Genomic DNA, 21920 nt, shown 5'->3' on the forward strand with positions numbered 1-21920 from the left:
CAGAGTCACTGGTTGTGCATTTTGCTGGCCAGTAAACATGGCTAGAGAGTGTTACCAGGTATTTCTCCTGCTCTGGGATACACCTGCATGCTCTGCCAGCCTGGGGAATGACCATAAATATGCTTCTAGCCCTACAGTGCTGTGGCATGGGCCTGATTCTCCTGACTTTGGGCCTACAACTGAGGCTGCAATCAACAAGGGGTCAAGATCCTGGGCTAGTGAATGAACCACATGAGTGGCCCTCCTTCATCCCTTAAGTTGGACATTAGGAAAAACTCCCTCTCAGGGTTGCTAAATACTGGAATGAATTGCCTAGGGAGGTTATAGAATCTCCCACACTGGAGATATTTAAGAGCAGGTTAGACAGACACCTGTCAGGGATGATATAGACCAGTATTTCTCAACCTTTTTTTAAAATAAAGTACCCCTTTAAAAAAAAGTATAAGTACCCCCAGTACCTACAGTTTTCAGACACACACATTTGTTTTCTACTGTTGCAACACATTTATTTAAACAACTTAATTGTAGCTGGGCAGGTGGTGACATTTTGGGGTGTAAAAAGTACAAAAATAATAAAACACTAAAATTTAAAATAGAAATTCAGTTGTCTCTAAATTTCAGTTGTGTTGACATACTCCCCAGACTTCTCTTGAGAACTCCTGAGAGTATTTGTACCAGTGGTTGAAAAACACTGCTCTACAGCCTAAGCTGAGAAGCAGCTGGCTTTATACATCAAACTGTTGAGGTACCACTGGTTGAGAAACACTGATCTAGAGCAGAGGTGAGCAAAAGGGCCTCTGTGGGCTGGATTCAGCCTACCAAGAGGGTTGATCCAGCCTGCAAAGGCCCTGCTGCTCCCCTGCCTCAAGGCCAATTAGGGCCTAGGGATGTGGGGAATGCGGAAAGTTTCCTCCACCCTATCCCCACCCTGCAAGGAGTGTGCAGCGCTTACAAGCACCACACTCCTGGAAGGGCAGGAGGAGACTTTGCATACGTCCCCACCCCCAAGCCCTGATTGGCTTGGGGGCAGAAGGGGAAGCGTGCAAAGTCTTCTCCCACCCACTGCCAGGGGTATGGGCACCTAGGGAGAACCAGGGGGGAGGAAGGAAAGGCACTCCCCTACCCCCTGACCAATCATGGTCAGTGGGTGGAGAAGCAGGGAACTATCTGATCCCACCCCTTCTGGAGCAGTCTGGGGTGAAGTGGCCTCTGGCAAAAAAGTTATTGCCCACCCCTGGATCTAGAGGATGCTTGGCCCTGCTGTGAGGGGAGGGGATGAGCCTTGATCATCTCTCTGGGTCCCTTCCAGTTCTAGCATTCTAAGATTCTAGGACAGGACCCTTCCCCGGCCACTCTGGGACTGGGACTCAGATGCGTGGACGTATGCTGCCTATTAGGCTCATCCCCTTTCTGCCCCTGGTACGAGTACCCTTAAGGGTATGTGAGAGACGTCTGGGGGAGGGCTACGTCAACACAACTGAAATTTGGAGACCACTGAATTTCTATTTTAAGTTTTCCTGTTTTGTTATTTTGGTACTTTTTACACCCCCACATTTCACCACCCGCCCAGCTACAATGAAGTTGTTTAAATAAAGATGTTGCAAGGGTAGAAAACAAATGTGTGTGTCCGAAAACTGTAGGTAGGGGGGTACTTATACATTTTTTTAAAGGGGTACTTTATATATATATATAAAAAAAAGTTGAGAAACACTGGTCTGGGCACCTGACTCTCCTGCGAGCCCCCGCCTCAAGTCCTGCCCCCGGCTCCCAGCAAGGCGCCCAGGCTGCCCCCCTGCACACGCACCCCTGCCCCCCGGGCGCGCGGGCAGACCTCTCCTCGCGCCGGGGGTGCAAGGAGGCGGGGGGGGGGATTTTTTTTGGGGGGGGATTTTTGGGGGGGCGGAGCCCCGGCAGCCGCCATGTGACGGGAAGCAGCTGTGCGCGCCCCGCCCCGCCTGCCACGGGCTGCGCCCCCGGGCTGCCGGCTCCGCGCGGCCCCGGCGCCCCGCCGGCCGCTCCGGGCTCCCCTCTCGGCGCTCCCCGCGGCGCCCCATGGCGCAGCCGGCGGAAGGTGAGAGGCGGGGGGGCTGCGGGGCGGGGCGCAGCCCGGGTTTGCTTTCCACCGCGGGCCGCCCGTTTACACCCGCTCCGCTTCGGTGGCCCTCGGCGCGCTCCCCCCATCCCGTGCAACCTCCCCAGCGCCCCTATGGGCAGGGGGCGCTTGGAGGGAGGGGCCCAGGGGCAGGGTGGCTGGGGGCGCTGTGTGGGGCAGGGAGAAGGCTGGAGGGGAGCAATGGGGCAGAGGGAGGGGCCATGGGGCAGCGTGGCTGGGGGCGCTGTGTGGGGCAGGGAGAAGGCTGGAGGGGAGCAATGGGGCAGAGGGAGGGGCCATGGGGCAGCGTGGCTGGGGGCGCTGTGTGGGGCAGGGAGAAGGCTGGAGGGGAGCAATGGGGCAGAGGGAGGGGCCATGGGGCAGCGTGGCTGGGGGGCGCTGTGTGGGGCAGGGAGAAGGCTGGAGGGGAGCAATGGGGCAGAGGGAGGGGCCATGGGGCAGCGTGGCTGGGGGGCGCTGTGTGGGGCAGGGAGAAGGCTGGAGGGGAGCAAATGGGGCAAAGGGAGGGGCCCAGGGGCAGGGTGGCTGGGGGGCGCTGTGTGGGGCAGGGAGAAGATGGAAGGTGCAGATGGGGAGTGTGGCTGGGGGCGCTGTGTGGGGCAGGGAGAAGGTGGAAGGTGGCAGATGGGGAGTGTGGCTGGGGATGCTGCGTGGGGCAGGAAGAAGGTGGATGGGGGCAGATGGGGAGTGTGGCTGGGGATGCTGCGTGGGGCAGGGAGAAGGTGGAAGGTGCAGATGGGGAGTGTGGCTGGGAGCGCTGTGTGGGGCAGGGAGAAGGTGGAAGGTGCAGATGGGGAGTGTGGCTGGGGATGCTGTGTGGGGCAGGGAGAAGGTGGAAGGTGCAGATGGGGGGTGTGGCTGGGGGGCGCTGTGTAGGGCAGGGAGAAGGTGGAAGGTGCAGATGGGGAGTGTGGCTGGGAGCGCTGTGTGGGGCAGGGAGAAGGTGGAAGGTGCAGATGGGGAGTGTGGCTGGGGATGCTGTGTGGGGCAGGGAGAAGGTGGAAGGTGCAGATGGGGAGTGTGGCTGGGAGCGCTGTGTGGGGCAGGGAGAAGGTGGAAGGTGCAGATGGGGAGTGTGGCTGGGGATGCTGTGTGGGGCAGGGAGAAGGTGGAAGGTGCAGATGGGGGGTGTGGCTGGGGGGCGCTGTGTAGGGCAGGGAGAAGGTGGAAGGTGCAGATGGGGAGTGTGGCTGGGAGCGCTGTGTGGGGCAGGGAGAAGGTGGAAGGTGCAGATGGGGAGTGTGGCTGGGAGCGCTGTGTGGGGCAGGAAGAAGGTGGAAGGTGCAGATGGGGGTGTGGCTGGGGGCGCTGTGGGGCAGGGAGAAGGTGGAAGGTGCAGATGGGGAGCGTGGTTGGGGGCGCTGTGTGGGGCAGGGAGAAGGTGGAAGGTGCAGATGGGGAGTGTGGCTGGGGGCGCTGTGGGGCAGGGAGAAGGTGGAAGGTGCAGATGGGGAGCGTGGTTGGGGGCGCTGTGTGGGGCAGGGAGAAGGTGGAAGGTGCAGATGGGGGTGTGGCTGGGGGCGCTGTGGGGCAGGGAGAAGGTGGAAGGTGCAGATGGGGAGCGTGGTTGGGGGCGCTGTGTGGGGCAGGGAGAAGGTGGAAGGTGCAGATGGGGAGTGTGGCTGGGGGCGCTGTGTGGGGCAGGGAGAAGGTGGAAGGTGCAGATGGGGAGTGTGGCTGGGAGCGCTGTGTGGGGCAGGGAGAAGGTGGAAGGTGCAGATGGGGAGTGTGGCTGGGAGCGCTGTGTGGGGCAGGGAGAAGGTGGAAGGTGCAGATGGGGAGTGTGGCTGGGGGCGCTGTGTGGGGCAGGGAGAAGGTGGAAGGTGCAGATGGGGAGTGTGGCTGGGAGCGCTGTGTGGGGCAGGGAGAAGGTGGAAGGTGCAGATGGGGAGTGTGGCTGGGGGCGCTGTGTGGGGCAGGGAGAAGGTGGAAGGTGTAGCTGGGGGCGCTGTGTGGGGCAGAGAGAAGGTGAAAGGTGCAGATGGGGAGTGTGGCTGGGGGCACTGTGTGGGGCAGGGAGAAGGTGGATGGGGGCAGATGGGGAGTGTGGCTGGGGGATGCTGTGTGGGGCAGGGAGAAGGTGGAAGGGAGCAGATGGGGGCCTAGGAAGTGAGGCTCTGGCAGGGGGCAGTGTTTGCAGGTGGAAGAGCAGCAGGGAATAGCTGGGGCAGGCACACAGCCTGCAGGAAACTAAGTCTAGCAGTGCTGGCCTGGCCTTTGCAAACAGCCTGTCCTGTGCCCGGGAGTCCTGGTTGATTTAGCATGTCCTGGCCTCCTTCCTGCCATGCATGATCTACCCCAGCTCGGGCAGCGAAGTCATCACCTCCACGGCCCACCTGGCTGCTCTTCCCATATCCCTGCAGAGCTGCTTCCTCTGCACCTTGTGTTCCGGGACAGCCAGCATGCTGCCTTCTCCTTACAGTGCAGAGAACCTGCGTGAGCGTCTCCCCGGCAGGCCTGTACCCAGGAATTTCTTGCGGGGCAGCTTTTTTGGGTAAATGTGGACTGCAAGAGTGATCCCCAAGTAAGTGGGGAAATCAGCCCCAGCATTTCCCCGGCCAGCCAGAGTGTGGTGGGAGGGGAGGTTCAAGCAGCACTCTTGCCAACCCCTGGCCAGCTGGGGTATGTTTACTTGGGGGATCATGGGCGGAGGGCTGCTTTTGCACCCTTCACACACCCCTGCATACAGGCCTGCAGGGGACAGTGGTATGTGTGTGGTGGGGATCACCTCAGTGTGGCTTTTTGGGTAGTGGAGAGCTCCTGCCTGCCCTTTGGCACGCATGTAGTGGATTTTCAATGGATGCTCCCAAGTCCGTTTCAGCTCTGTGTAAGGTATATTGGCTGGCTGGGTGGGGCGGAGTCTTGCAGTGCTCGGTGGCTCTATTCAGCCCCTGGTCCTGGGTTTCTTGTCCCTGTCGCTGTGTGAAAGACCCAACAAATCAGCAAACTGCACCGTGTGGTTTGGTGGAGAGAGAGAACAGTGAAAAGGGCTGAAGGCCAAGACCAGTTTGTTATATCTTTGGCCTTGGGGGTATCTGGAATAGCAGCAGGTAAAGCCTTTCCAGAGGAGAGGGTATGTTTTGATTGGGTTATTTTGAGGTCACTTAAATTATGTGGCTAGTACAGTGCACTGGGCTTGATATGTGATTGTCTCCTCAGCAAGGCTCTGTCTGCCGTAAGAGGAAGGAAAATAATAAAAGCTCTGCAGGAAACTATGGCTGGGCACACCTTATAATTACACACAGCAGGTGTCTCAGGCATTTTACATGGCTTAGATTAAATGATTGGCTACACCTTTGTAGAGGCTGAGCCTGTGCAGTCTAGTGTTCTTGCACTGCTTCATGTGGAGGTCTTATTTCCATTCTACAGTCAGGGCTTTATGACTGTCAATTACCCCCTCATTCCTCCCCCAAAAAATCCCTGCTTCTGGAAGCAATGCTTGTGCTCTGGGGCAGGTGTCCAGAATGCACTGGTTCCAGGGGTGAATTTCAAGAACGTTGATAACCCATTTCTCCTACTAACTTCAATCGCAGGTTCTCTGCCCAGGCCTGCTGAATGCAAATTGTTCTGTTCAAAGCAATGTTTCCCTGTTCTATTGCGAGCAGTGTTGCCATGAGGATGTGCTTGATGGTTGCAGAGATAATCACTGCATTAAACCATTCAATGCACAGTGGCTCTGTCAGTAGCAATCTGCTCCTTTGGAGCAGACGTGTCTTCACTAGGAAACCGAACCCACGCTGACAACGGTTGTCAGTCACGGAAGGCATGGAAAATGGTTTAACGTAGACCAGAAAAAAAAATTCACAGGGGAGTGGAGCCTGGATAAAAATCATTTTCAGTATAGGTGAATTTCCTAGTGTAGATCACTCTCAAGAGACCACTCCATTCATTCTGCTGACGTGGAAAAGCCTCTCTTGGGGGCAGCTGTTGCTGTGGAGGCAGTGGAGAGGGTGAGAAAAGGGAATAGATCGGCCTTATGCTTACAAATAAGTAGCCCTGGTCTTACATCATATGTTAGAGGCCACGTTCACCTTCATTTTTTAAAGGGTGATATGTAACTTCATTTTAAATGTGTCACACTGGTGTTTTATCAATATACAGCTTGTATTTAAAACCTACCAGTAACATCATGCTATAAACCAGTGACATTTGGTAGTCCTTTTTTTTTTTTCTTTTTTGCAGACAGCATGTTTTGGAAAAGCCATAATGAAGTTCACAGCTTCTCTGTCACTGCTGCAATGGTGTGTTAAGCTCTACATTTCTTCCAAATGTATTTTTCACACCCGCTCTTTGCAATTTAATACTGGAGAAAATTGCAAGTGGCCATGGTGGCTTTTGGGCTTCAGTCAGGATGTTTCCTGTTCTACGTATTGATTGTATCCCAGGGTTTCTTTTGTGAGAAGGGGCTTGCATGGCTGTTTTGGCCTGGAGTTTTCTCCCAATTGTGGCACGAACCCTAGAGGTGGCTGTATTTCAGTGGTGGACAGCGTCTGAAGTTTCTAAAAAACTCTGGAATTCATTGGGATGAGAAGTGCTATTTACATGTTAACTATTATTGCACTGACAGTCAAAGTGTAATTGGAAAGTAGCATACTGCAGTGCTTGTGGTACAGTATCAGTGTGATTCTTGTTAGGGATGTAAGCAACTAGTCAACTACCTGATAAGCATATGCTTATCAGGTAGTTGAGTAGTGACTTGACTAGTCTCTTCCTCCCCACTCTATCAGAGAGAGGCAGCAAGGGGTGGGGGGGGAGGGGAGGGGAGGGGGGAAGGACCAGGAGCCATTGCTGGGGGGAGGTGGCTTAAAAATCACAGAGTGATCCCGTGACAAAGTGGAAATAGACAGTCTCTCAGTGTGGTGTACGAAACGCTGACATCCAGTCTTACTGCACAGGAGTGCTGGACCAGTAGCTGTTCCTGTTTGGGATCAAAGTGGGCTCATGTGTCTTTCACACTGAGAATGGAGCTTTGGTTTGTTCCTTCCCAGATCAGAGTGGTGGAAATGGAGTGTTCAGGTTTACACAGCATCTCTCTTCTGTATAGTGGTTACTGTGACTATTCCACTGAATGATCCGATTGCTCAAATGTTCCTGGGTGCGTTATAATGTAATGTGCACCTGCTGCCTCTTTCATCATACAGTCTCACAGGTTAAAAATTCTTTTCTTCCCCTTGCCCCCCTGTGTACCTAGGGATGCCCCACAGGGACCAAACTCTGCTCAGGGAGGACTGGAGAGGATTCCCTTTGGATTCTTTTTTACGCTCTTCCTGAAATCAGCAGTTCAAAATTCACTAACCACTCTCCCTCATGATGTAGCAAAAAAGGGCACAGTCTCTCCCCCCCCCCCACCTTCTCACCTGCACGTCCCTCGCAATATAAAACCAATCACTGGTTTTGCCGTATGTGAGTGCTCTAGCTTAGTTTCTGGAGAGCTGGGTTCAAATTCTGAGTTGGGTGAAAGTGAAGAGGGGAAGCATAGAAAAGCACTGTGCCTGGCATCCCAGAAGTGGAACAGTGGGCAATACAGCAGCTGATGTGCCTCTGGTCCCACACTAAGCCTTGGCCTTAGACGACTCAGCTGATTTGTAAGTCCTAGATCAGAGCTTCTCAGACTTCACTGTACCGCCTCCCCCTTCTGACAACCAAAATTATTACACAGCCCCAGGAGTGGGGCCGAGGCCTGAGCTCAGCTGCTCCAGGCTGCAGGGCCCAAGCCCCATTACCCCAAGCATGAGGCCAAGGGTTTTATCCCCAGGCAGGGGCCTGTACATTGAGCACCATCACCCAGGGCTGAAGCACTTGGGCTTTCCATTCCATCTTGTATGGCAGGATATAAGCTTTGGCTCGAGCTCTAGATCCCAACAAGTCTAAGCCCCAGCCCTGGCAACAGTGTCCCTTCTAATTTTTTTTCCATTTGTGTGCAGAATAAATGTTATGTGCACCGAGGCACGTGCGGATGTGCACCTCCACTACAACCCATGCCGCTGGGATTTTGGGGTCCTTTCATCCTGAGTTTTGGTGTTCTTTAGCATGAGGTGGTATCCAACCTCCTGTGAGGGATGAGGGTGGGGAGATACATTGATATTCGTGTATTCTGAAGTCTGACTCACCTGAGCAACAAGAAAGTTGGAGTCCTGGTTACTGGCTGCCTAAATGGCTAAAACATGGGGTTGTAACATTACTGCTGTAGCGTACAAAACGCTGTCCCAAGCAGATCCGGTATTTATGCACCTGTTTGGAAGGCTAGGCTGTGTTGAGGCATAATTCTTGTCTGTCATGGAGTTCTGGTGTCAAGGTTAGGTTAGCTTACAGAGGAGAATGAGTCATATGTCAGCCTCACCCCAGGGCGTGTTTGTCCATATTACAAAACCATTGCTCTGTTTGGCTCAGCGGCTGGCCAGGAAGTGTTGCCACATAAAGACCTCTTTCCGTTTCAGGCTTGAAGTACAGTAGAACATCAGAGTTACGAACACTTTGGGAGCGGAGGTTGGTGGTAACTCTGAAACGTTCCTAAATCTGAACAGAACGCTAGAGTTGTTCTTTCAGAAGTTTCCAAGTGAATGTTGATTCAATACATCTTTGAAACTTCACTATTCAGAAGAAAAACGCTGCTTTTTTAATCATCTTATTTGAAATGAAACAAGCCCAGACACAGTTTCCTTACCTTGTCAAATCTTTTTTTAAATGTTCCTTTTATTTTTAATAGATTTACATGGGTAACACAGTACTCTACTGTGCCTGCTTCGTTGTTTATTTCTCTGCTGTTGCTGTTCCCATTCCAAATGAGGCCTGTGGTTAAGTGGTCAGTTGAAAACGCTGAGCTCCTGCTGTGAGTCGCAGAACTCTAGATGGGAGGCTTGATCTAGTTTGCACATCAGCGTAAGGGGAATCTGTGCTCTAAAAGCTGTGGTGCAGCAGGTGGCGGGTTTAATAGGATACAATGTGACCGAACTCACTGAATTACCTCCCAGTGCCCTTATGAAACGCTCCTGTGATAGACTTCTGATACAAAGTGCTCTGTTTATTGGTAAGGGTTAACTCCCATGTATGCTGTAATTGAGCACAACAGAGTGTGGGGGGGGAGACGTGTTGTGAGGAGGGGAGATGCAGGCTTATGTATCCAATCTCAAGAGCCCAGCTTCTGCCCCCCATAGGAACTTGCTGTATTGATCCAGGCCATGGATAACATGTGCTCTTCATGCAAAGCTGCACGTCACCAGTTCAGACAGGAATTCTTGAGGCTTCTGAAGAGGAGCCAAAGCTATTGGCCATTGCAGCCTCTGGCTAGACTAGCCACAACTGGTGGGTGGGCGGACCTATGGGGTTTCAAGTGGTCAATCGTGTGAGCGCTAAAGTGGATCAGCAAATAGACTGTGTTGTCTTACAGCAGAGCCCTTGCTACCAGGAGGACGAACCAGTCAGTATGTGAAATGATAATGTCAGAGCTCATTCTCTGGAGCTCTGAAAACATTCCACACCCAAACAGCTTTACAAATCTGGCACAGTCGCTGTATGTCTGGGACTAGAGCTCAGGTCTCCTGCCTCGCAGGCCGGTACTTTCCTGCGCTGTGGGAACTCTCACCAAGTGTGGCTGGAGAAAACGGGGGCTGCTTGCTCTCAAAATATATGGACATCTTCATTTCGTCCTTATAGTCTTGAAAATGGGGGGGAGGGGCGTTGCTGCCCCACTCAATTCAGTGGGAGTACAAAAGGAACTGAAGTGACGTGCCCCCCGCTTGCAGGTGGGATGTCATGGCTGGGGTTAGAATTTGGGAGGCCCAGCGCCCCATCCTGCGTCCCTGCACGTGGTCTTGGGCGGATCGATGACTCCGTCGCATGCTCTGTGAGTGACTGTGCCATCTTGTTCCCCAGATGAGCCGCTACTGCTGGCAGAGCTGAAGCCAGGGCGACCCCAGCAGTACGACTGGAAGTCGAGCTGCGAGACGTGGAGTGTTGCGTTTTCCCCCGACGGCACCTGGTTTGCCTGGTCTCAGGGTCACTGTATCGTCAAACTGATCCCCTGGCCCTTGGAGGAAGCGGAGTTGTAAGTACCCTGTGGCAGTTCAGAGAGGGAAGGCGGCACTCCTGTTAGAGTCACTGGGCTGTCTTCCTTTTTTTTGTGTGCGCTAAGTCATGGCTCCCTCCTCAGTGTCCCCCAGGGCTCAGCAAGAAAGGGTTAAGGAAGGGAAGGGACTAGAGATTTAAACCTGGCTTCCCATAGCTCCCGCAGCATCAGGGCCTGTCCCCCGGGTGAATTGCTCCATGGGGTTAGCAGTCTCCGCTCTCAGTAAGCCAGCCATCTGGGGAGCCTTGGTGCTGTCACAGCTGAATGTTAGGTTCCCTCATAGAACTCTCCTGGGCCATGTTACAAGACTCTCACCAAGATCCCTGCCCTATAAGCTCCCATGAAAACACCCAGCTCGAGCAGTGGAAGGCTGCTGTTCAGGACTAGCTATGGCAGGCAGAGCATGTAGGACTAGCCACCGAGACTGAGATTACACATAAAGTGAGTGCTAAACTTGGGCGTGCTAATGGGAAGGTCAAGCCAAGAGATTCCCCGTCACCACCACCCTAGTTTGATGTTCCGGCATGCCCTCTCTCGTTGCTGTTCCCCCCTGAGAGTGCGCTGTCTTGTTCCTTGCATTTGTGCATTCTCTTGTGAACGTCCCCAAATCTTCAGCCCAGGAGCCTTCAGCTACAAAACCTCACCCCGGTTATGGAACAAAATGCAGGACAATATAGCACTTTAACCTCACCCCGGTTATGGGTTAACTTCCTTGGGTTGGGCCTTTTTAAATTGGGGAAATAAACCTTTGCAAGAAATCACCACAGGCAGCCGTCCTGTCTTCATATACCTCGGCTTTCCTCTTTCCCCCTGGACTGGAAAACTGCCCGTTTTAAACATTGAACAGGTTTGCTAATTGCAGCGTGCTAGCGCGCTTCCCTGGGAAATCCCCACTCCTTGATCAAAGTCACATATGGCAGGAGAGTGTGCTGCAAGTCATTGGACTGAAAAGCAGCTTCCCATGCGTGGAAATCTAGTAATACATAGACAGGGCAGCTGATTGAATAAGCTGATGAGGTCCTGGGGCATGCCTCATGGTGTCAGAGCACTTGTTACTCTGTGGAGAGCAGAGTAGGATGTTCGGTTCTGCATTGCTGGCTCTGCTGACTTGTAGGCAAACAGGGACATGGTAACTTCAGCTGTGCTGGGGGGGGGGGGCGGGGAGAGGAAAGAAGACCCAATGTCAGGGAAGGACTCTTCCTCCTCCAGCTTTGAAGGGTGGGTAAGGTAAAGAAGCAACATCCAGTAGGTGTGAGGAGCTCTGGTTTCATTAGCACCCCTCCCTAGGCTGGTAGCATGGCGAGGGCGGCTCTCTACCCCTCACCACATCTGGGAGGCAGGGGAGTGCTACTACCTCATGCGGGAACTGAGGCACAGAGCGGCTCCGTGACTTGCCCGCGGTAACCTGGAGTCTGTGACGGAGCAGGAAATTGATTTCAGGCCAATGAGCCACTGTCCCATCCTTCCTCTCCCTGTGCTTTCATTCGGCTGCCTGGTGTGCCTCTTAAGCGAAGAGGCCATGTTAACGAGCCCAAGCTGCGCCGTGTGCCCCCTGTGATGGGCGGGGAGGCAGCACCATGGCTGGTCTGTTTGGGGAGAATGAGTGGATCTGGCAGGGACAAGAATTTTAGCCCAGTAAGCAGCCATGGTGCTTCGAACTGTGAAAACGATAATGCTGGTGTGGTCTGCGTTGTCACGGCTTGTCTGTAACGAGCTCTGCTGAGGCTCATTACAGGGCCTCGTTACAGGAGGGGGATCAGTCCCACCTAGGGCTAAGCACAAAGCTCTGGTTTGACCAGCGCAGCTTCCTCTGGTTGCAGGCAGACACATGTTGGTTTAAACGGCTGCTTTGCCCGCCTTCGTTAGCGGGTTTGCTCCTGAGCGTGGCCACCGATAGCTGAAATCCCTGGTGCAGACACAACTCGCAGTCACGCTCACCAGCATTGCACACTCAGTTCTAGTCCCTCTTGTGTGAATTGTCCGGGGTGGGGGCGCAGGAGAACCAGGCAGCTGCTGAATGACCCTCTGCTCTCTGCAGAAGCTGCAAAACATCTGAACGCAAGAGCCGTGGCGTCAAAGCCGATGTGAGAGGCAGAGGAGGAGCCAAGGAGAAGACGCTAGACTGTGGCCAGATTGTGTGGGGACTGGCCTTCAGCTCCTGGCCTCTGGGCCGCACTAAGGAGCGGGACAGGTTGCCGGCTCCAGATCGCTCCTGTCTGATCCTCGCCACAGGACTCAATGACGGACAGATTAAAGTCTGGGAGGTGCAAACAGGTGAGTGCGCCTGTGTGAGGGTGGGTTCCATGTACTGGCTTAATCCAGCTCCTGAGAAGAGGGGTGGGAAATCAACCTGCCTTTGTGGGCTAGACAGTCTCTGCCTCTCTCCCTAGTCTCCTCCCCCCATGGAGTTTTCCTGTGCACGTTGCTAGTATTTCCCAGCGTGGATTCTCACGCTGCCCAGCGTGCCTCATGAAGCTGTCCGTGCTGCTTCTGCATCACCTCTGCTCTGTGTTTTAGACCAGTGGCTCGCAATCTTTTTTATACTGCAGACCAGCAAACCCAGCTGCAAACTTTTGGTGGACCAGTAACATTTTATTTGCATATTCATTGTGAAATAATAAATATGCAAATAAAATGTTACCAGTCCACCAAAAGCCCCGGTCTTCATAGTCCCCCAGTGCCACCCATAGAGCCCCCTCTACTGTCCTCCAGTGCCAGCCACTGACCCCAGAGTCCCCTGCACGCAACCCCCCCATGCCAGCCTCTCACCCTCAGAGCCCTCAGTGCCAGCCCCCTACCCCTTAAATCTCCCCAGTGCCAGCCTCCTGTTTCCAGAGACCTATTGCACCCGCCCCCCAGAGCTAGTCCCCAGTCCCCAATATTAGCCCCATCCCCAGTGATAAACCCCCACATCCTAGAGCTCCACACCCCCAGCACTAGTCCTGTCCCCAGAACTCCAGTGCCTGCCCCATTCCATCATCTAGTGCTGTGCTGCCTTCCAGCTGCCAGCTGAGTGCTGCTTCCCGGGTCGCAGCTGCTCTAAGGCTGCCGTGCTGGGCTCTGCATAGCCCTCCCGCTGTGTAGAGAACTGCTCTTCTGTGTCGGGGAACGGACCCCTCTCCGAGAGGTGGGACAGGACACACTTCTCCCAACATCTGCAGCGGAAGGGAAGGCGCTGGGTGGTGTGTCCCAGGCTCCAGAGCTGCCGTGGCCTGGCGGTGGGGATCCGCTGTTTTGCTCTTGTCAGCATTAGCACTGCTCTGGAAGGTGGAAGGTGCAGCTAGCAGCAAGGGATGTGTCCCTGGAGCTGCCCTGACGGGCCCAGCGAGACGTGCTTGTGTCTGTGGTGAGCCCGAACTGAGCTGTGTGCTTGTATCCGCAGGGGGCCTGCTTTTCAGCCTTTCCGGGCACTTGGACGTTGTGAGGGACCTGTGCTTTGCTCCCCACGGAAGCCCGATTCTAGTCTCTGCGTCCCGGGACAGGACCCTCCGCATCTGGGACCTGAGCCGAGATGGTACGAGTGAGAGCATGCATCCCTGGTGGGATATGGGCCCCAGACGCTGTTACGAGCATGTGTGCTGTGCTATGAGTGTCGCCCAGAGGGGGCTCTATTCTCATTAGATGCAGTAGGCCTGGGTGAGGGGGTCAGTAGTCTGCAACCTCATTATTAACGTGCTGAGCTGCCCGGTCCCGGCTCTTTGAAAGTACTTTGAACATAATTCCATGGAGACACCCAGGAAACTGGGAACGCAAGTGCTGAGTGACTGGAGCAGGAGGGAACAGCAAGTGACGCGAACACTCATGTGTCCTTGACGTGAGCGCGCAATGCTTAGGAGTGCTGGCGGCTGACCGAGGGCGTAAGTCTGGCTTGAGTGGGCCTGTCTGAGCTAGCTAGCTGGGTTCGAGAGCAACAGTGCGTTAGCAGAGGCTGTGCCACTAACTACTTGAGCGGCTACCTGGCACTGCGCTTCATCTGACCGTGAACTCCAGTACCCAAGCCAGCTGGAGTAAAGCTAACTCGGGGGTGTCTACACAAGTCAGTCATGTACCCAGATTGCAGGCAGACATGCCCTGAGAATAAACCCATTTCAGCAGAGCAAGCGCCTGCATGGGGAAATCTAGGTCTAATCTGGTCTGAGACATGCTGCTTCCTCCAGGCTGGCTTCAGAGAGAGCAGGTGGAGGTGAGAATGGGCCTCCCAGCTCTCCCCATCTCTGGACTGTGCGCTCCTTTCTCAAACTGTTGCTGCCATCCTTAGGGAAGCAGGTCCAGGTGCTGTCTGGCCACACGCAGTGGGTGTACTGCTGCTCCATCTCCCCCGATTGCAGCATGCTGTGTTCTGCGGCTGGGGAGAAATCGGTGAGTTGGGCATATTCTTGCGGGGAGGGGAGCCTGTTCAGCTGCCGGAGAGCCCACCGCATCCTCTGCAGAGCTGGATTAGTGGTGTGCGCTGGCCCTCGGGTCCCTGGGGTGCAGCAGCTCTGCTGAATGGACCCGCCTTGTATACACTGCCCCGGACCGTTCCTCCTCTTGCCCTTCTGCCATTCCCTACTCTTCTCCAGTGGTGGTGTTGATCCCTAGACTGGTCAGTGGGGGTCACCCTTGAGCATTGTACCCAAGTCCCATCCCTTTAAGTTCCTGCCCATTGTTTTTCCCAGGTAGGCCAACCTGCCCTTCCCCATTTGAAAGGGCTAGAGTCCAAAGCCTTGTGGTCTTTGCTGTGTGTCCAGTCCAGGGTGTCTGCTTGCTAGGACGGGGGCAAGGGAAGGGCTGGCACCATCTCCTGAAGAGAGCACCATGTCTCCCTCCTGCATGCCAGCTTGGAACCTGGTGCCTTGAGCACTGAGGCAGGATTCTCCTCCAAAGTGGAGTTTGTGGAGAGGAGGCGAGTAGGCTGGGCTGGAGCAGGCCCAGGGATAGCAGCTTGCAGGACTGGGATAGCAGCTTGCAGTCCCCAGTCACTAGAGCTGACTCCCACTGCTCATAGGATGTGCCAGCTGATTGCACATGCTACTATTCCTCCTGTCCCCATTCCCTCCTGGGGCATGTTCTGGCACCTGGAGCACCATTGTGGTGCTGGGCCTCTGGAAGAGGATCATGGCCCTACTGTCCTGGTCCTATATGGACCAGTGGCAGAGCCCCTCTGCCCTAGGGAGGTCAGCATGTGGGTGTCAGGACACCTCAAGCAGGGGAGATCGGAAGATAAGGCCCGTTTGTAATTGATTTTCAACATGTTCCCAGCCCTTTTGTTACTGTTACCAGCGGAGGATTCTGAGTCCTGGCCAACCTGCTTCTGGTGACAGTGGCCTGCACCAGCCACCCAAAGGGCTCTTCTCCCCAGCTCACCCAGAGAGCTTGGGGGGGCTAGACCCCTTTTCCTCACATGCAGCCACAGCCATGCCTGGCCACGCAGCTGGAGTCTCTGTGCTGCAGAGAGTCTGTCTTGCTGATCTGGGAGTTGGCGTGCATCCGACGAGCTGGTGCCCACACGAGCAATGTCTGTTTGCCCCCCTCTGTGCCAGGGGCTAATGCCTGGCTCGTGTGAGGGGGTGATGAGACAGTTGAGAAGCTGCTACCCTCCCCTGAGCAGAGATTGTAACCCTCCTCTGTTCCCCAACCCCACCGCCCCAGGCGCTCCTGTGGAGCATGCGTTCCTACACCCTCATCAGGAAGCTGGAAGGGCACCAGAGCAGCGTGGTGTCCTGTGACTTCTCTCCAGACTCCGCTCTGCTGGTCACCGCCTCCTATGACACCAGCGTGATCATGTGGGACCCCTACACGGGGGAGCAGCTGAGAACACTTCGGTAAGGAGGGAGGCTCCGGTACTAAGGGAGGAGAAGGTCTGGGCTGGGGGGAAACGGGGGCCTGAGGTTCTTACCCTAGAGGCTGCTGTAGAGTGCTCTCTGAATGTACAAATCGTTCTCCACCCCCGACCTCGGGAGGGAAAAGGAGGTTAACCAATACATGAGGGTCGGGGCTGTGTGTCGCTGCTTTAGATGTTGCTCTCACAGCATGGGAGGGGAGATGATACCAGCACTTTCCTTGTGGCTGACTGGAGTCTGTGCCGAATGTCTAGCCCCCGGCCTAGGCACTGCCATGCTCAGCTGCGCTGTTCTCCCACTTTTCAAAGAGCGGGACCGGAGAGGAGGCACCGTCTGAGACACGGCCACAAAGGAAATGCACGTTTCACAGGGACATCTGAGAGCTGTGCTCCAATCCCAGCCACAGTGACTCGTGGGAAGCAGGCGCTCTGATTTACTATGCCCCTCCCCAGCCAGCTGTATGGGCTAGCCCTAACAAACATGGCGAGTAAGCGCTTTTTCCCTTTTTCTTAGCCACGTTGCGCTGCCCCCAGCGTTGGACTATGGCAGTGACATCCATGCCAGCTCCCTAAGGTCCGTGTGCTTCTCTCCGGAAGGCTTGTATCTTGCTACAGTGGCAGACGACAGGTGAGGGACTTGGCATCTTACAGCTGGCTACTGCAGGGTCCCCGCCACAGCTGTTCAGATGAGCTCCAAAGCTCTTTTCAGCTTCTGGCCCTCCATTTTCCAGCAGGGTCCTCTGCCTTTTGAGTCTGTCCCAGTGCTCAGGCTTGCGGAGCAGTACAACTTGACTCTGGCTTTGGTTTGAGGTGCCTTTGTCCAAGCAGCACAGCTGCTGGGTGCCGCACTCAAAGCTGTAGACACTTCCCATCACGGGTAGCTTTAGGTAACTCCTCTTTGGACATAGCTGCCTGGCCGCCATGGTGTCAAGACCTTAAGGCAAGGCCAGCAGCTGGCTCAGGTGTGTATGCCAATGCTGTGCCTAAGAGGGGGCCTGGATGTGTGTTCCCACCATCTCTTTCCCAAGTGTTGTGTTGGGCCACACACCCTGAAGCAGCAAGTACCTGCTGCCCATACCCTCTGCTGCCTCCACACCCTGGGTGCTGTTAGCTGCCTTAAAGGGAGCCTGGAGAGATTCCTTGCAGACGTAGATAAAGCCTGTTGACTTCAGTGGGCTAAGATCGGGGCTGAAGTAATTTGGTGCAGCTACTGCCCATCCAGTGCCAACTGTACAGGCAAACTTGCCAGCTCCTGATCCGGTGAGCTCTTCCGGAACTGTTATTTGTGTGCGTTGGGGTTGGTGGCACTGGGAACATCTCAGTGGAGACTCAGTTCACCCTGGTGTTGAATCATGGGCCTGATTACTGTCAGGGCAAGATCAAGCAGGGAGGGGTGGGGTGTGTTGGTCCTCTTATCCCAGCTAGTGCTGGTATCTCTAGCTCACTTTTTTTTTTTTTTCCTGGGAGAAGGGTTAGATAAGTCAAAGTTCTCAGCAGAAGTAACCTCTCTTATCCACCAAGTTTGCTTAGGGAACACTGTCAGAGCCAGGATGGACCATGGTCTGACCCAGTATAGAAACTCTTATCTTGAGCCAAGTTATGTAATCTCTGCCTTGATTTAAACCTTTCTAAAATGGGTATAATGCCTGTCTTGTAGTGGAGACATGAAACTTAAATAACATTGTAAATTGCTCCTAAAGGCTAGGGACTAAATTGGCTTTGGAAATTTACTTTAGCTTCAACAGCTGAACATTTATGTGCACTGATGCAACTGGAGTAGCTAGTGCCACTTGGAGATGTGATCTCTCAGACTGTCATTGTGTGTGTATCTCTCTCCCTCTCTCCCCTTTAGACTCCTGAGGATCTGGGATTTGGAACTAAGAACTCCAGTGGCATTTGCACCTATGACCAATGGTCTGTGCTGTGTATACTTTCCCCACGGCGGGTTTATTGCCACAGGGTGCGTATGTTCTGTGCAGGCCAGTGGGACGTGCTCTCCTGCCGAGTGCATGCTATATTCCAGCTGAGTTTGGGGTGAGGGGGACGGGGGAATGTGACTCCACCTTGACCCAAAATATGCCCCCCTCTGCAACACTGCTGTTTTCTCAAAATAGGGCACTCTGAGTCCAGCTCTGTGCCACAGGCTTCTGCCAACACACAGCTGTCACACCCCATACTAATGCAGCTGTGCTGGCCGAAGTTACAATGTAGGCACTAGACCAGCAGAGCTGTCCTTGTACCAGTAAAGCATGCTTCACTCTTGGGGGTGGTGGGAGGTTGTACAAAGGATAGGTTTGCTGGCAGAGCTGTGTGCACACTAGGAGCATTTTGTGGGTGTACTGCAGAGCTAGACTACTGGTATAGTGTGTCTGGTGTGGACACTGCTTTGATGCCAAGAAAAAGCGGTGTTGGAAAATTCTTTGCTTGAGGCATTGTCTTCCGCCTATCAATTGCTTGCTAAACAAGCTTTGTTGGGTTCCTACCTTATTCCTCCATCTCAGCTAGCAACCCTCAGACTCAGGATTCCACAGGGAGGTAGGACATTGCAATCAGCCTTTTCCTGTATGTCTGCAGCAGCCTCTGCTGGAACATGAGGCCTTGAGTTGTGGGTTTCTCTTGAGTGGGCAGGCTGGGCTCATGAAGTCATCCCAGATGGCGGTGGGGGAAGAGGGTGCGAGTAAGAGCCTCTGACAGAGTAGAAAATGTGCAAAGCTGTTAGAAGCAGGGGTCTGTGCATGGTGACAGTCCATTTCCTTAAATGCCATGCGAGCGCAGCTTTTTCTTCCTTCCCCATGCCGGGATGGGGTGAGTGTGGCGGTGTTTGTGCTGATGCTGAGGTATGAGGAACGCTAACCTTTATCCTTGGTCTCATGTTGCAGGACGAGAGATGGCCACGTCCAGTTCTGGAGTGCCCCCAAGACCCTCTCAACCCTTAAGCACTTATGTCGCAAGGCTCTCCGCACCTTCCTCACAACTTACCAGGTCCTGGCACTGCCCATCCCCAAGAAAATGAAAGAATTCCTCACTTACAGGACCTTTTAAACCTTGTACACTGGATCCAAGAGACCTAGAGCTGGCTGGCTTCTTCCCTCCCTTCCGAACTTTGTTCTGGGATGACGGAGCAGCCGGGGTGGTAGAATGCTCATGAAATCCCAATGGGCTTTTTGGTTCTAGTGGAAGGATTTCTGTTCCTTTGTCTGGGGCTGTTTCTTTGACCACGCAGGTTATTTTATTAAGAGAACCCAGCAAAAATGCAGTGGATTGGCTGACTGAACTCTTCATCCGTTTGAAGTCCTCTCTCAGACAAGGAGGGGCAGGAGTTCTACTCCGATGGCTTTGTGGGGCATTGGAGTTGAAAAGGCCCCATCAACAGCAGTGCAAGTTTCAGTTCTCTTGAGGTGCTTTCACTTAAAGTGCAACCACTGAACAGGGTGTGTTTAAAAGCAAGAGGGCTCCGAGAAGTCACTTTCTTTGGTATGGCAATGCAAACTCAAACCTGCATTTTCATGAATGAAAAAAATGTGTCCTAGGTGAGGCAGTGGCTTTCATGTTCATCACTTTCTTTAGCCTGGTTCTGAGAAAATTCAACCTGAAAAGTCTCTGCATTATGGACAGGCCTTAAAAATAAAAGTTTTTTTTCTGAAGAGCTAGCAATGCTCTTTTTGCAGCCATTTTGTGGGTGACAGAAGTACGTGGCACTGAGGGAGATCCAAGTGTTCAGTTGTAGAGGCCTGGAGTGGAGGGGTATAGAGGTCTTAAGAGGTGAAGGATCCTATTAATGCTAATGTGGCTCCCAGTCTGAAAATTTGTATTCATAGCTTGATCACACAAGCCACTAGCAACGTACTTTTGGTTATATGGTGTAAGGCCTGGCTTTCTCTTTGGTGTGTCATGGAAAGATGAATGCCTTAAGAACAGAGGCTAGGCACAGGGAGATGTTCTGCACCAAGCCAACTACTGATCTGTTTTTGTGAAAGTGATTGTAACTTTGGGCAGCTCTTTATTTTTAACCTCATAGCATACACTAAGTGTGGTGCTACAGCAGAGCCTGGCTACTTTGCATTGTGTGGGGAGGCCAAGCATGAACTTGTGAATTTTGCAAATGAGTGTGCTGGGGGAGGGGCTTATAACCCACAAAGACCAGAGCTGATTTGTTTACTTCCTTTGACAAGTCTAGATGTTGAATTATCCCCTGTACAATCCTAGTAAATGTTCTGTGGCTTAGTTTAGTAAGAATGAATTCTTGGCACTACTGTAACTTCTTACACTTGGCAGAGACAGAAAATGACCAACTTTTCATGCATAGTACAGGGTTCTATTGTCCTGCTCTTGTGCTCCTTGCTCACTTTCCCTCTAGCCACAGAACTTTTTTGAGTTAATTTCCAGGGAGTTTTCCTGCTTGGGCTAATGACTCATGTACTGTATCACAAGGATGTGTGTGTGTAAAACAGTCTCAGATACGCCTGAGTTTCATTTTTTGTGTCTCTTTCTGGTAGCAGCACATGCTTTACTGAAACTGTTCCCTTCTCCCAGCTGCAACTATCCATGTACTGAGTGCCATGCAACAGGCAGGGCTATAGGCTATTTCAGGAATGCATGGCAGCGACAGCTTCCCCTTGAAACTATGGAGAAGACTTTTCCCCCTTTTAGAAAAGTCACCTTTAAATTGGTAATCTAGCCCACAGCGACCCTATCTTTTACTATCCTTAAATTCTGCAAAAATACCCCCAAACCTTAAGTGCCATTGGACTTTCCATTAATGAGCACAAGTGAGAGCATGGTTCAGCTGGAAGATAACTTTCCACGCCATGCTGCTGTAATAGTAAAACCAAGGGGAAAGTGCCACCATTCAGCTTGGGCTACTGCTTGCCTCAGATTGGGTGACAGTTTGCAAGGTCTGATGCAGTGAATCTAAACCCAAGGGCTGTGTTTACATTGGTGCGATCTTGCAGCCTGTCTACACTGGCCGCGAGTTCTTGTGCAAGTAAACTGACATTCTAATGTATGAAATCAGTGCTGCTTGCACAAGGATCATGATGCTCCTGCTCAGGAATAAGCCCTTTTGCACAACTGTTCTTGCGCAAGTGGTCAGTGTAGAGCTTTCTTGTGCAAGAGAGCATCTTCACTGGCATGGATGCTCTTACGCAAAAGCACATGCCAGTGTAGGTGCTCTCTTGCACAACTACTTTAACGCAAGAACTCTTGAGCTAAAGAGTTTTTGCACAAGATCATACCAGTGTAGACCTAGCCAAGGTGTTAAAAGTTCTGAATGAGAGCTTGCTAGAAGATCACAACAGCAAAAGACCCCAATGCCCTTTATATAATGCTGGGGGGTACTGTCCCTTTAAAAATATTGTGAGCCCCTTCTATGCTCTGACCCTGTGTAATAGAAAGGGATGGTGAAATCCCCTTCCTTTGCAGAGAAGAGCAGTCTCAATACACACCCACTTGTTACACCTTCAGCTGACCATCGTGGGTGCACAGCTAAGTAGCATGACATGCATGGTGCATCACCCGTAGCGTGACTGGATCCTGTCACTCAGAACTCTTATTTATTCTGCATTGTATGTAAAGAGTACATGGTGACACACACAGGAGGACCCTGCTGAGCGTCTTGGTTGGTGAAGTTGAAGATTGTTTTAATTTTTACTTGGCCATGATGTGTAGAATTCTTGCCATCATGTACACTGCAGCCTGAGATTGTTTTTACCTACTTTCAAAGGCAAAATAAAAATTGTTTTTCCCCCCTTCATGCAGCTGATTACAAATATGCTATCATTCCTAGGCTTGATACTATACTAAGCTCCTGCAGTTAAGGACAGTAGGCCAGAAGTACCTACTGTAAAGCCACTTTACAGACTTTAGGGCACTGACCTAAGCAAGAGAGCTAGCACGTCAGTACTAAAAGGCAGCTTGTAGCC

At 53.1% G+C, this 21920-nt stretch overlaps 1 protein-coding gene across 1 annotated transcript; it reads left to right on the plus strand.

Moving 5' to 3' along the window:
- The first annotated feature begins 1920 nt into the window (after window positions 1-1920).
- WSB2 (WD repeat and SOCS box containing 2) lies at window positions 1921-21751 on the plus strand. The gene is made up of 9 exons (XM_075898150.1): window positions 1921-2071; window positions 9986-10157; window positions 12217-12452; window positions 13561-13692; window positions 14437-14537; window positions 15810-15982; window positions 16514-16627; window positions 17852-17959; window positions 18879-21751. Exons 1-9 carry the CDS (start codon window positions 2053-2055, stop codon window positions 19039-19041), a joined length of 1218 nt encoding a protein of 405 aa, XP_075754265.1. The 5' UTR covers window positions 1921-2052; the 3' UTR covers window positions 19042-21751.
- The last annotated feature ends 169 nt before the right edge of the window (window positions 21752-21920 follow it).

This window comes from Pelodiscus sinensis, chromosome 15, assembly GCF_049634645.1.
Source record: "Pelodiscus sinensis isolate JC-2024 chromosome 15, ASM4963464v1, whole genome shotgun sequence".
NCBI lineage: Eukaryota > Metazoa > Chordata > Testudines > Trionychidae > Pelodiscus > Pelodiscus sinensis.